General features: G+C 43.1%; 1 protein-coding gene across 1 annotated transcript in view; it reads left to right on the top strand.

Annotated features, from left to right (window-relative positions):
- Positions 1–535: 535 nt before the first annotated feature.
- The window catches only part of LOC147254750 (uncharacterized), a 46,151-nt gene continuing 33,738 nt past the window's right edge, over positions 536–12,948 (top strand). Inside the window, exons 1-2 of the mRNA XM_086215194.1 lie at positions 536–765; positions 5,401–5,730. Of these exons, the coding sequence (XP_086071320.1) occupies positions 622–765; positions 5,401–5,730 (474 nt within the window). The 5' untranslated portion in view covers positions 536–621. The remainder of the gene's footprint in view (positions 766–5,400; positions 5,731–12,948) is intronic.

Raw genomic sequence — 12,948 nt, 5'->3', positions numbered from 1 at the left:
CGTATCGGGTTGAAAAATGACCAGCCAGACGCTTGGATGACAAGAGCGCAAAGTAAAATCATTCCGAGGGATTAGGACGCAACTTTTGCACCTGCTTTCACGCATCCATCACAATAAGAGGATGGTCGCACGGGACTATAGATGTGATCAGGTTTTGAACTCGCTGAGCATGGATCAGGCTTGAAGACAGAGGAAGAGAGAGAGAGACAGAGAGAGAGTGCCGGCTAATTGGGATGAGAGTTCAAGTCAAGTGAGCCGGCAGATTGGACCTTCAAAGCCTCTTAACGCAGGTGGTGGGAGGAATACAGCGCAAGGGGAGTGTGTTTGTGTGTGTGTGTGTGTGTGTGTGTGTGTGTGTGTGTGTGTGCGCGCGTGTGTGTTTGTTTCCAACCCACCCTGGACACAGCTTTCAGGGGGTGGTAAGGTGTGAGTAAGCGGACACACAGGAAGGTTGTGATGGTTTCTCTCAGCTGAACGAAATGAAGTGGCTCTGCGGGAGATTCAGGGTTTAGACCGGAGAGGAGGAGAGGGCGGACGGACGGATTGGGATTGGAGGGAGGAGGAGGAGGGGGACACCACCGACGAAGCGCACTCCACTGTCCCCAATCCCTTGACGCAGGGATGGAGAGCACAAGAGCGCACAGGATAACTCCGCTCGATCCCAGAGTCGGGAGTGTAAAGATCACCGGGAAGCCAGACATGAGGGGACACCTCCACCTGCAGCGGACTGTGGTTCTTCTGGTTGCGCTGACGATACAGCCGCAGGTAAGCCACCGACTGTTTTATTTCAAGCAGCACATAAACAGACTTTTTTTTCTTCCTCGGTGATTTCGCCTGTATTTTCTATCAATGCTGTACGACAACAGTCAATATTCACTCACTGTCCAGTTCTCCTTTGTGCTGCCCTCATTCCCTCATTCTCGGCTCTACATGGCGCTGTGCCCACCTGTTGTTCCAGCCCTCTGGTGTCTGTATCTCACGCCACCACAGTAATCCTGTTTTAACAGCGTAGATGCAAACATCACTACAAAATGTGTTCTAGAACAATAAAGCTCAATTTAATCTGTTTGAATTACTCACACAAATATTAAATCTTTTAATTATGCATGTATGTATGCCTCACAAACACTAGGGAGAAAACATAGGAAATCAATGTGCGTGTAATTAATGTTGTAGATATTAACTTTCAAATCTTACTGAGGCACCTTGATGCCTCCTCCTCAGAGTGATGATGGCCACTGCACTCCCTCATCCCTCATTTCCACATGAGCACCTGCATTTCTTTGCACGCATCTTCAGCAGCATTGCCTGATATGTAAAACATGCACATGTTTTGTTTGCTTCCTCCCCATCTGCATGAAACCTCATGGATTTAATTCAGTCCTTTTGCGTTACATGTTACACGGAACACGCATGGATTCTTGATGGCTTCATCACTGCAACAATAATAATGGCATTCATTTCACACACACACACACACACACACACACACACACACACACATATAAATGTGTGTGTGTGTGTATATATATATATATAAAATGCTTACTTTCCACTCTGTCAGCTGTCAGGATATGAAGCTGCTCATCAGGATGCCTGTGATGTGTGACAGTAGGCCCAGAAGAGCTCCATGCACACACACACACACACACACACACACACACACACACACACACACACACACACACACACACACACACGTGTTTGTGTGTGTTTTTTCTAAACACTGATTTCACATCCAGCATCTGGGGTGTGTGTGAAGCCCCGGGGCCACAGCCGAACTCCGGGGCGTGTGAATGTTGAACGTTCGGGTAGCTCTGCATGTCTCTCCCTGCACCTCTGCAGCCCCCTTCACAGCCAAGGAACAACACACTCCACTCCCTCCACTCTCTCGCTGCACTGCAGTGTGAAACCCTCCAGATCTGATGCCTCCACTAAACCGTTTCTAATGCAGATGACAGGAGATCATCAGGAGGTGTCCAGACGTGTTTGAACACTCAAAAGAGAAGCTTCTTCATTGTCCAGATGTCAAAACCTAATGCATGTTGTCCTCCTTTATTAACCCAGAGTCCCTCACTGCTGTTGGTTATTCACAGATCGGAAAGTTACACTTCATTGCAATCAAAATGTTAAATCACTTCTTCCAAGTTTGTTTTAAATTTTACAACACCCTTTTTTTTTTGCACTCAAAAAATACTTTAAAAAAATCATTAAATGTGTAATAGAATTAAAACAAACAATCAGACAAAGCAAACGATTATCACTTTAAGAACCTAGCAGAAATGAGTCAAATTACACTGTGGCAATGAAGGGAGGTCCATGCAAAAACTTAACAATGGCTTCTTTTTCTCCCATAGTTTAATTGCCATGTCCAGATGTTTCAGTGTTCTTTGCGGAGGTCTCAAGATACCGGCTGTGAAACTCAATTGTGTTTAAACTGCTTCAAAAATCACATTTGAAATTTTCAGTCAACAATATTGTTGCTTTAAGCAGCACGTGGTTCTGTTCAACAGCTGTAACAGCTTCTAACAGTTAGCAGGTCTCACCTGCCCTTGCGCAGTTAAACAGGATACTGAGCTGTGAATGCAAGTGTTTGCATTCTTTTGTTAGTTTAGTGTGTAGTGAGCCTTTAACTGCCAAAGCTGGACTGTAGCCGGTCCGAGCCGTGGCTGGGTCTCTTGTCTGGTCAGATGGAGCGCTGAAACACTGGTATGCGGGGAATGATTCAGGCACAGAGAGGAGGAGAGGAAGAAAGGAGGATGTAGAGTGATGAGCGCCACTGTATCTCCACAAGCCTTTTGATCTAGGGGAGTTTACCTTCCCACCCCCTCAACTCAGGGGATGGGGGCAAAAGAGGGACATGCCACTGGTAACAATGGGACTTCTGAGATTCTGGTTTAGGGCTCAGCAGATCTGGCAGCTTGGTTAAGACTTGTGATGTGGGTTAATATTTCAGCTTGTTTTCTCATGATTGATTGCACAACACTACAGGGGAGGGGCAGGGGGCATGATTCCGACTGTTGGACTCAATGAGCTATCATTAGTTTACAGAGCTGTAAATTATTCTGATTTATTCATCAGTGTTGCCGAACTTAGATGGCAGTGGCTTTATTTTTGTGTTTGGTGTCACTGGAAGAAGGCAAAAGGATTGTTTTGTCCTGCTACAGTGTCAAATAGACAGGAGCCCCCCACTCACACCCACACAAATGCATGCATACCTGACCCCAGCGCTCCGAAACTCTCAGGGGGTCTTGTTAACTCTAGTGTGTGTGTGTGTGTGTGTGTGTGTGTGTGTGTGTGTGTGTGTGTGTGTGTGTGTGTGTGTGTGTGTGTGTCTGTGTGTGTGTGTGTGTGTGTGTCTTCTCCGCCCATCTCTAAACAGGGGCAAGAAAGAAAAGGAGGCAGATGAAAAGGAGCCTGGTAACAATGCAGAAAAGAGCTGATAGCCAGAGAAAGAGAAATGACTGGAGCTTGTTCCCAGACAGAAAGAAAGGGGGGAGGAGGAAAAGAGTGTGAGCTGTTTCAGTGTCACTGTCCCCTGGGAAGAGAGTGAGGCTCAGCAGGGAGTGGTAGTGACAACATCAGATGAGAAAAGAAAGACATAAGGAAAGAAAGAGGGTAGCGGTAAATAAAAGGAAGAGGTGATAGATGTGGAGATAATCAGGATTATATTGCAGGGGCACCAGAGTGGAAGAGAAATGTTGATTTTCCTGCTATTTTTTTCTAGAAGTTAATCGAAGTTGTGGGAGTCAAAGTTATGTCTGTCTATTGTTCTCGCTCACTGGCTGATGATTCCCCGAGTGAGCTGGACAGTAATGTTCAGGGGACATAAAGTCTTGAATGAAAGTTTATTCATTTGTTTTATCACTTTGTTCACTGTTTGTATCTTTCACTAAAGTAGAAGTTGATCAGAAAAGATGTTTGTACTAAAGGAAGTGAGAGCAGATGTGTGTTTTTACACAGTTTGCAACTTTCCCTCAAAAAGGATAGTTAAAGATAATAATAACAGCATCCAGAACGAATCCATTTGTTTTCATCTAGAATTAATTGATTCATTCATTTTAAACAGCGAAAAAGCCATAAACCACTATGCACAAGGTGACGGAGTGCACTTCCTTATATCCCATCATCTCCTGGCTCCTGTTATTTTGAACGGACTCAACTTAAGTGAAACTGTCCATGTTACAGAGTGACTTCAAAGCAGGTGTGGTCACTTATCGTTTAATTGAATCAAAGTTGGAAAGTTTCCAGGCATTTCATGCAGCTACAGACATAAAAAAAAGTCATTTGAGATGATTGACACTTTAAAAAAAAGGAACATTTCTACATTTGAAAGCTTTTGTTTACATTACAGTACTTAACGCGAAGCAGTAAATAAAAAAAAAACAGGTGAAAGGTGATTGCAGATTAGGAGTAATACTTCCAGAATATACCAGTTTAGGCAAAGGTCGTGAAGGAGAAAGTACACTTCCTCTACTTTAAAGATAAAGACATAAGATTTCACTGTGTAATTACTACAAACAACCAGATTTAGCTAATGTTTTGTTGAGCCATGTACTTACAGGATATTATTATCGATATTTTATTTAAACCATGGGAAATTCAAAGTGATCCAAGAAACAGGGGCTTTTGTTGGATCATCTTTAAGTAATTCAAATGCCATTTTTGTTTTGACCATTAAGGCGGCACGGTGGTGCAGTGGTTAGCACTGTTGCTTCACAGCAAGAAGGTTCCGGGTTCGAGTTCCGGCTCGGGCACAGGATCTTTCTGTGTGGAGTCTCCATGTTCTGCCTGTGTCTGTGTGGGTTCTCTCTGGTACTCCAGCTTCCTCCCACAGTCCAAAGACATCAAGAGGGGACGAGGCTGATTGATACTCTAAATTGACCGTAGGTATGACTGTGAGTGTGAATGGTTGTCTGTCTCTATGTGTTGGCCCTGTTATGGACTGGTGACCCGTTCAGGGTGAACCCTGCCTCTCACCCGTAGCTGCTGGGATAGGCTCCAGCCCCCCTGCGACCCTTAACAGCATAAGCGGAAGGAAATGGGTGGATGGTTTTGACCATTAATAACACTTCTAGGTTACTCCAAGATTATATTTGCTGCATTAGCTTTAAGGCCGACATTGTGGGCATAACTAATAGTAAGTTAGCAACTTTGCGTTTCTCCAGCTAACATCACCTGCTGCGGTTTTATTAAAATGAAATTAAATAACAGAAGTAAACTTGGTTGAATATATATCTCTTGAATACAACTTTTTCTGGTGTATTTCAACATCAACAGTTTTTCAGTTTTGACTGAGAGACCTTTGACATCAGAAATTACATATCAAGCTTTTAAAGTCACGTCATGGAAGAAGAAAGTGTACCCATCACTAATCCCCCTCTCTCCCTCTCCACACAGATGGTGTGTGCTGTTGGGATGTTTGAACTCCAGATCCGTCACTTCCAGAACCCAAACGGACTTCTGCAGAACGGGGACTGCTGCGACCTCCTGGCCAATGGGGGGCAGCGATGTTCCTTACAGGACCAGTGTGACACTTTATTTCACGTGTGCCTTAAGGAGTACCAGGCCCGGGTTTCCTCAACTGGACCCTGCACCTTTGGGTCAGGCACAACGGGGATCTTGGGAGGAAATTCTCATTCGCTCCGCCGCCGAGGTCATGATGGAGGAGGAGGAGGAGAGGATGGGACTAATGGACTCATTGTCATTCCCTTCAAATACGCCTGGCCAGTAAGTACAGTGGAAGAGCTGGTTAGCAGTCTGGTTACCAAGGGAACAAGCTAAGCTTCAAGTACAACAACACACTCAATCTGAGGCTTGTGTGGAATCGCAATAACACCAAAAGGCAGAGTTAAGACTTATAAACCTCTTTTCATTCCTTGTCTGTGAACTAATGGCAGTACAGGAGGATGGAGGACAGGCTGATTCATCTGTGGAGGAAATTCCCTGTCAGACAGACTTGCTGATGCATAGCACTACAGATTATTTAGAGTTGATTTCGACTTCAAAATGGTCACCTAAAATACATTTACATGCATATACATACTAAAAAACACACATGTATTGCAGATGTGAATTTGGAAAAAAAACCCAATGTATTTATTTCCAAAAGATTTAGAAGAGCCCTTAAATCACTTATTCACTGCATTGTTTCCTCATCGTCTGCAATGAACTGAACTTAGTGTAATGTCATTTGACTAGTAGTACACCATCTCACTCAATATCAGCTGGGATTGGCTCCAGCCCCCCCAACAGATAAGCGTTATAAAAAATGGCTGGACAGAAGTACACCAGACGCCTGTGGCTGAGAAGCCGCTGCACTGTTGAACGCTGTCATCTGTAATTGCATCTGCAGAGAAGAAGACAGAGAGAAATAGCCTGTTGACTGATATTATCTTGCATTCCTAATTTGTGTCATAGTAGAGGTATCTACCACATCATGTCTTTAAAGTTAATATAAAAATTGTTTAAAAACAACAACAACAAAAAAAAAACTCTCACCGTCACCCTTGGGGTTTGTCTTCTTTTATCCATAACGTCCATACAAACAAAACCAAATGCATACGAGCAAGTTCCTCCTTCTTCTCAGAGTTTCAAATTCAACTCTCCTCTTCCATGTCTGCTCAAATCCTGATACCTTGTAGAAGGATTTGCAAACTGGACACAAGCTCACAGGAGAATTACAAGGTGACATAACAATCCAGCCTCGATTTGCTGGATATCCTGCCACGAATGCTGCTCTGTGGTAGAAGGGTTATTGCCAAATATCTACCAGTACAAATTACCAGTCACGGTTTTTGCCGTCATCTCTGGAGTCTATTAAAACATTACCCCATGGGCAAAAGGACCAAATTTGGCCCAACATAGAGATTAGGAGTCCTATTGAGAGGAAATTTACCAAGGCCTTGTGATGAGAAATTACATTTCTGTTATCACGACGGTAAATTGTTAATTTTTTTCCAATTTATTTTCATTAAGGGCATGGCTTGAGGGATGGAAATGATAGGTTTCTGTTCCTGCCTTTGATAATATCAGCAGCTTGTAGATATCACACATTTATGATATTACCAGGGTTAAAAGACTGACTAGATATCAGCGAAATATGTGTTCTTGTCACCAGACAGCTCTATGTGATATTTTGTGCTACATCATCAGCACAACAGCATTGTCATCTGGAACATATTAACATGATGTTAGCAAGTAGCTCAAACCACAACTGCCTTAAGTGTAGCCCTGGAGCATTAGCTAGGACAGGCCATAGAGAACCAGCACAGGATTATTCTCTAATTTCATTGTTGAAATATTGCATATTTTACAATCTCTGAGTATCAAGAAATCCTTCTGATTGAATAGTCTGAGAGACAAGAGACTCTTCTGTCAAATGGTTCCAAGCTTGTGTTTGGGCCACAATTTCTGTCAAAGGGTCGTAGTATTTGAGGTGTCATGTTATAATAAATTGATACAGAGAATAATCACAAAATCAAATGATCATGAGATGTTCCTCAATCTTCATTTCCCACCTTAAGTATCACATAGTAATAATACAGTGACATCGCTGACATTTCTCTGACATTCTGATGCTTGTACACGACATTGTTAAACTCGTGCAAAATATATTATGTAGCTGTTGTAGCTGTTCAAGTACCCAGCAAGTTGTTTGTCTCCTCCTGACTCTCTCATCCATTGGGAACTTTTTGCTCTTAGCTAATAGTGTATTAGCCATTAGCGCAACAGTAGGAAAGTGTGGCCAAGAAAGACACTGATAATCAATCCACCTTTCTCCTCCCTCTGATCACCTATAACCTTCTCTGTTCTTCCTCCTGTTTTATCTCCAGTAGTGCAAAGAGATGCTAAAAAAAGCACAAATATCATTAAGTAGGAAAAAGTTAGAGGCCTTTAAGGAAGTAAAGCCAAACAAAATAGGGCTTGTAGGTCCTCTTAATGGATGATGCAACACAGTAATCCTTCACATGATACTTGACACATATGTTTCTTCCAAAAGTTGTTTAATTTCTTTGCTTTGAGCCCTGAATTGTTTACATAGATAGGCAAACATTTTCTAACTTGGCAGTCCTTCTTATTTCCTCCCATCACTGTAGTCTCCAAGTCCATCATGAACCATTAGAAGCCTCTTTCCTGGATTCAACATTTCAGCAATTATTGCTTGTTTATCAATCAAGTCTGAGCCGGAATTAATCCTTTTAAAATGACTTGGCAAGGACACAGTTTATCTGTGGATTTCTGTACTAACATTTTGTGTCTTCGTTTAGCTCTGCCAGTGAGAGGAATGCCTTTTCTTGCTGTCTTTGTTTGACGTTGATTGCTCCCAGCAAGGATGACTTACTTGTAATAATGAAAGTATTAGAGAAAAGGGAACAGGAGGCCTTGTGGTTCTAAGTTTGATCATATTGTGTTGTAATCATGCATCTTAGAGAGTTGAAAACCCTAGCTGAGGCCCATTTACACACATAGCATGACACAACATCCCTAATGTTTCCACGCTGACCTGCTTGTACACACACATGCCTCTCTCTCTCTCACAAACAAATACAGGCGCACAATCACACACAAAAGCAAACTGCACCGATAAGGGAAGATAATTGGCTCTGGGACCGAGACTAACAGCTAAATGGGCTGATACTAATCAGGGAGAAAAAAACCTAAGCCAACTGTGTAGAACATTGTTGTTGTTGTTGTTGTTTGCATGTGTGTGTGTGTGTGTGTGTGTGTGTGTGCGTGCGTGTGCGTGTGCGTGTGCGTGTGTGTGTCACACTTTAAACTTTCCTTGTGTTTCTTATTTCCTGCTGTGCATCAGGATGGTGTCTAAGAAAGTCTATCTAGATCGGTTTCAGGGTTGGGCCTGGGGCTGTCTCGGCTGCAGGGGAGAGGAAGTAGAGACAGTGGCAGCATCAGTGCATTTTGGCTGAATGACTGGCTTTATCTGGGTATCTCTGGCGAGGAGGATGGGGGGGGGTAGCTCAGGCAGGAGAGTGATCTGCCTGCCTCAGGTGAGAGGATGAACAGGTGAACATAGTCATGAGGAAAGGGGAGCTCTTTCTGTCCGCTGCTCTCCTGCACTTGTTCATTCTTTCTCACACTAATATTTCCAGGGAAGTGTGTGTGTGTGTGTGTGTGTGTGTGTGTGTGTGTGTGTGTGTGTGTGTGTGTGTGTGTGTGTGTGTGTGTGTGTGTGTGTGTTCTTGTACTTGCTACATATTAAGGACTAGAATATGTATTTAATCAACAGAGTGAGGACATTTTTGGAAAGTGAGGACATTTTAGACGGTCCTCACACCTTCAAAGGGCCGTTTGAAGTTCAAGACTTGGTTTTAGGGTCGAGGTTAGAATCAGGTTCTGGTTAGGTTTAGGGTCAAGGATAGGGTCAGGCAGTCAGTTGAGATGGTTAGGTTTAGGGTGAGGGGCTCAGGAATTCATTACGTCAATGAAAGTCCTCACAAAAATATAAGTACAAGGATGTGTGTGTGTGTGTGTGTGTGTGTGTGTGTGTGTGTGTGTGTGTGTGTGTGTGCGTTAATACTGAAGTGCATGTTGCTGCAATTCATAGTTTAGTTTATTTTCTCCCTAGCATTATCAAGATTTCTGTCAGTAATTCTGTGTTGTGATTGCTTCACTTTTCACCAGACAGCGTGTATAACCAGTTATACAAGAATATTTCACACATAAATCCTTGATAAGAGAATGAATATCAAGTATGAGTAACAACACACAACATTTCCAGTACATTTTCTCAGGGTAGAGGACCATCAGTCACGACAGTATCAACAGATAATATTGGTATTCGTGAGGCAAGAAGAGTTGAACATTATCAGATATTGTTGTTCTGACTTCAATAAGTAAAACCCGAAAATGTCTCCATTAATTGATAGTGTAACATTTTAATTTAAAGAAAACCCATAAGGCTCAAACAGGTAAATGTCACAGAATATACAGTGTAGATGAACATAAATCGATACCATAACGCGTGAAGAAAGGGGGCAGTTTTTCAAACAGGAAAGTTTGCAAATGTCTCTACCATCTCAAGTTAAATTAACGTTCATCTGCACTATGTTGAATTTCGTCAGTTTGATCCAAACAAACTGTAAAATTAGATGGTTTTAAGAGAATTTGGGCAATATGTATCAATTATCTAGCTTTACTCGTTTGTTTTCAATCTGTCTTTAATCTTTTATGCTTTATACGTGAGCATGAGTGGTGTCTCCTCACCCTAAACGAACAATCATTTCTCAAAATGTCTCATCATCCCCTAAATGTCACAGTGTTTTGTATATTTGATATGATGGACATTCATCAAAGCAGCATTTGCTTGGTGTCTCATTAGGAAAAGCGCAGGCAAATCATGTGGTCCTTAACTCATATGAGGACTTAGACAGCAGAGGACATTGTAATAACATTTCACAGCCGTCGTACTTGACTGTTTTCAGATGTTAAATCCAGATTTTGCTTTGCCTCTGGCTCACCGGTAATCTCACAGATCGTCTGAAGGATGAAGCGTCATTCTGACCCCAGCCTTATGACTCAGTGGGTTTTTTTGGGGCTTTTTTGCCTCCACAGAGATGGGAAACATCCAAAGACTTCATTACTGCATTATCATATCTTAAATCTACCCCTCCTTTGGTCGTTTTACCGCTAAATATATTTGGACAACAAAGGCAGAGCGCTTTTGCTGAAGGTTATCTGACGTACGAGGTAACAAAAAAGTGAATGAGCCAGGAGAGTGAATGAAAAGGTGACGTGGGTGTAAGTTGAGAGTTCAGAGACGAACGTATAGAAGCAGAAAGAAGACCACGACCGTCCTTCCATCACGGGGCCAGAATCTGATGTTTCCTGACCTTTTGTCTCTCAGAACGAGTTCATCAAGGTCTAGTTAATACCTGCTCTGTTGTTATGACAACTTCTGACAAATGATAATATGATAGGTGCTATAGAATTCGCCTGCCATGGAGATGAAGTCCCCTCCATTTATAATCCTCATGTCAAGTGTTAACTCATTCGAGATCAGGTTCACTGACTGAGGGCCATTTCTGTCTGTTCTGATGAAAGAACCATATTTGGCTTTTGAGGGCCCCAATGACAATAGATGAACCCTTGATTTGTTGTTTTTGTTTTTGTTTTTTTTTGCATTAGCACAATGGGGTGTTCAATTTGGAAGTTTAACCATGAAAATTGTGATGACCCAACTCCACACGGTCAGATCCTTTCGAAGTTTAACACAGTTGATAAGAGTCACGGCCTGAATATACCTACAGTATAAATATTTTACATTTTCAATATTAACCTCATATTTGGGCAAAGGTGTCGTAACTTCCACCCATCCATTTTCTACTACTTATCCTGTTAAGGGTTGTGGGGGGGGGGGGGGGGGGGGGGCTGGAGCCTATCCCAGCGGCTTTTGGGCGAAAGGCGGGGTTCACCCTGGACAGGTCACCAGTCCATCACAGGGCCAATACATAGAGACAGACAACCATTCACACTCACAGTCACACCTACAGTCAATTTAGAGTATCAATCAGCCTCGTCCACTCTTGATGTCTTTGGACTGTGGGAGGAAGCTGGAGTACCAGAGAGAACCCACACAGGAACAGGGAGAACATGGAGACTCACACAGAAAGATCCTGTGCTCCAGCCGTGGCTCGAACCCTTGCTGTGAGGCGACAGTGCTAAGCACTGCACCACTGTGCTGCCCACATGTGAACTTATGCGAGTCAAATGGAAGTCCATTCATTCCTACGGGAACCTCAGTGGTTTCCAATGTTTTTTTTAAATCTCTGCCTTCTTTTAAGTCTGGTATTTTCCTTGAGTATGCTGAAAACATTGAATTTTTTTTGAGACCCCAAATAGATTGTCAGCAAAGTCAAGCTAACAGGCATTAAGTTAGCTTACAGGCTATTGTTGGCTTTGCTGTGTAATTTCTAATTTCTAAAAAACCAGGGGGTGAAAAACAAAAAAATTTTTGGTGGCATTTGTATCTGTTTGTAAAGAAACGTATTTCCTTTACTTGGAACACAAGGGGGCGGCACGGTGGTGCAGTGGTTAGTGCTGTCGCCTCACAGCAAGGAGGTTCCGAGTTCGAGTCCCGGCTCGAGCATAAGATCTTTCTGTGTGGAGTCTGCATGTTCTCCCTGTGCCTGTGTGGGTTCTCTCCGGGTACTCCAGCTTCTTCCCACCATCCAAAGACATGCAATTGGGGACTGGCTGATTGACGAGGCGGCTGATTGATACTCTAAATCAGGGGTGTCCAAACTGGTCCAGTACGGGCCGGTGTGGCTGCAGGTTTTCATTCCAACCAAGCAAAAGCAACACTTGATCGAACAAATGGGCTGTTTGGACACAGCTTAGTTGATCTAAGTAGAATTTGGTGTTGCTTTTGCTCGGGTGGCATGAAAACCTGCAGCCACACCGGCCCGTACTGGACCAGTTTGGACACCCCTGCTCTAAATTGACCGTAGGTATGAATGTGAGTGTGAATGGTTGTCTGTCTCTATGTGTTGGCCCTGTGATTGACTGGTGACCTGTCCAGGGTGAACCCCGCCTCTCGCCCGTAGTCGCTGGGATAGGATCCAGCCCCTTAACAGTAATAAGCGGAAGACAATGGATGGATGGATGGAACACAAGGGAGCATAATGGATACACTACATGAAATTATGAAAATCAGACAAATCTATGAATAATAGAAACGTAAGACAGTTTGTAAAATGGTGCAACTGTTTCGAGGGTTATGAAATTGAATTTTTCCGCCATGACACTATAACTGCCCCACATCCCAATACGCATGAAAGTATGAGGAGCTCAATCCATGCTGCTTGTAGCTTGAATTTTTCTGTTGTGGTTTCTTCATATCAAAATTGCACTCTGCAGTGCCTGTAATTGTTGAGAACAAGACAATTCTACAATTTCATTTAGCAGACGCTTTCGTCCAAAGCGACGTAC

Source organism: Aulostomus chinensis, chromosome 10 (assembly GCF_037954235.1).
Source record: "Aulostomus chinensis isolate RoL2024-O1b breed Wild chromosome 10, RoL_Achi_v1.0, whole genome shotgun sequence".
Lineage (NCBI taxonomy): Eukaryota > Metazoa > Chordata > Actinopteri > Syngnathiformes > Aulostomidae > Aulostomus > Aulostomus chinensis.
This window is presented reverse-complemented; position numbering and strand designations above follow the sequence as displayed.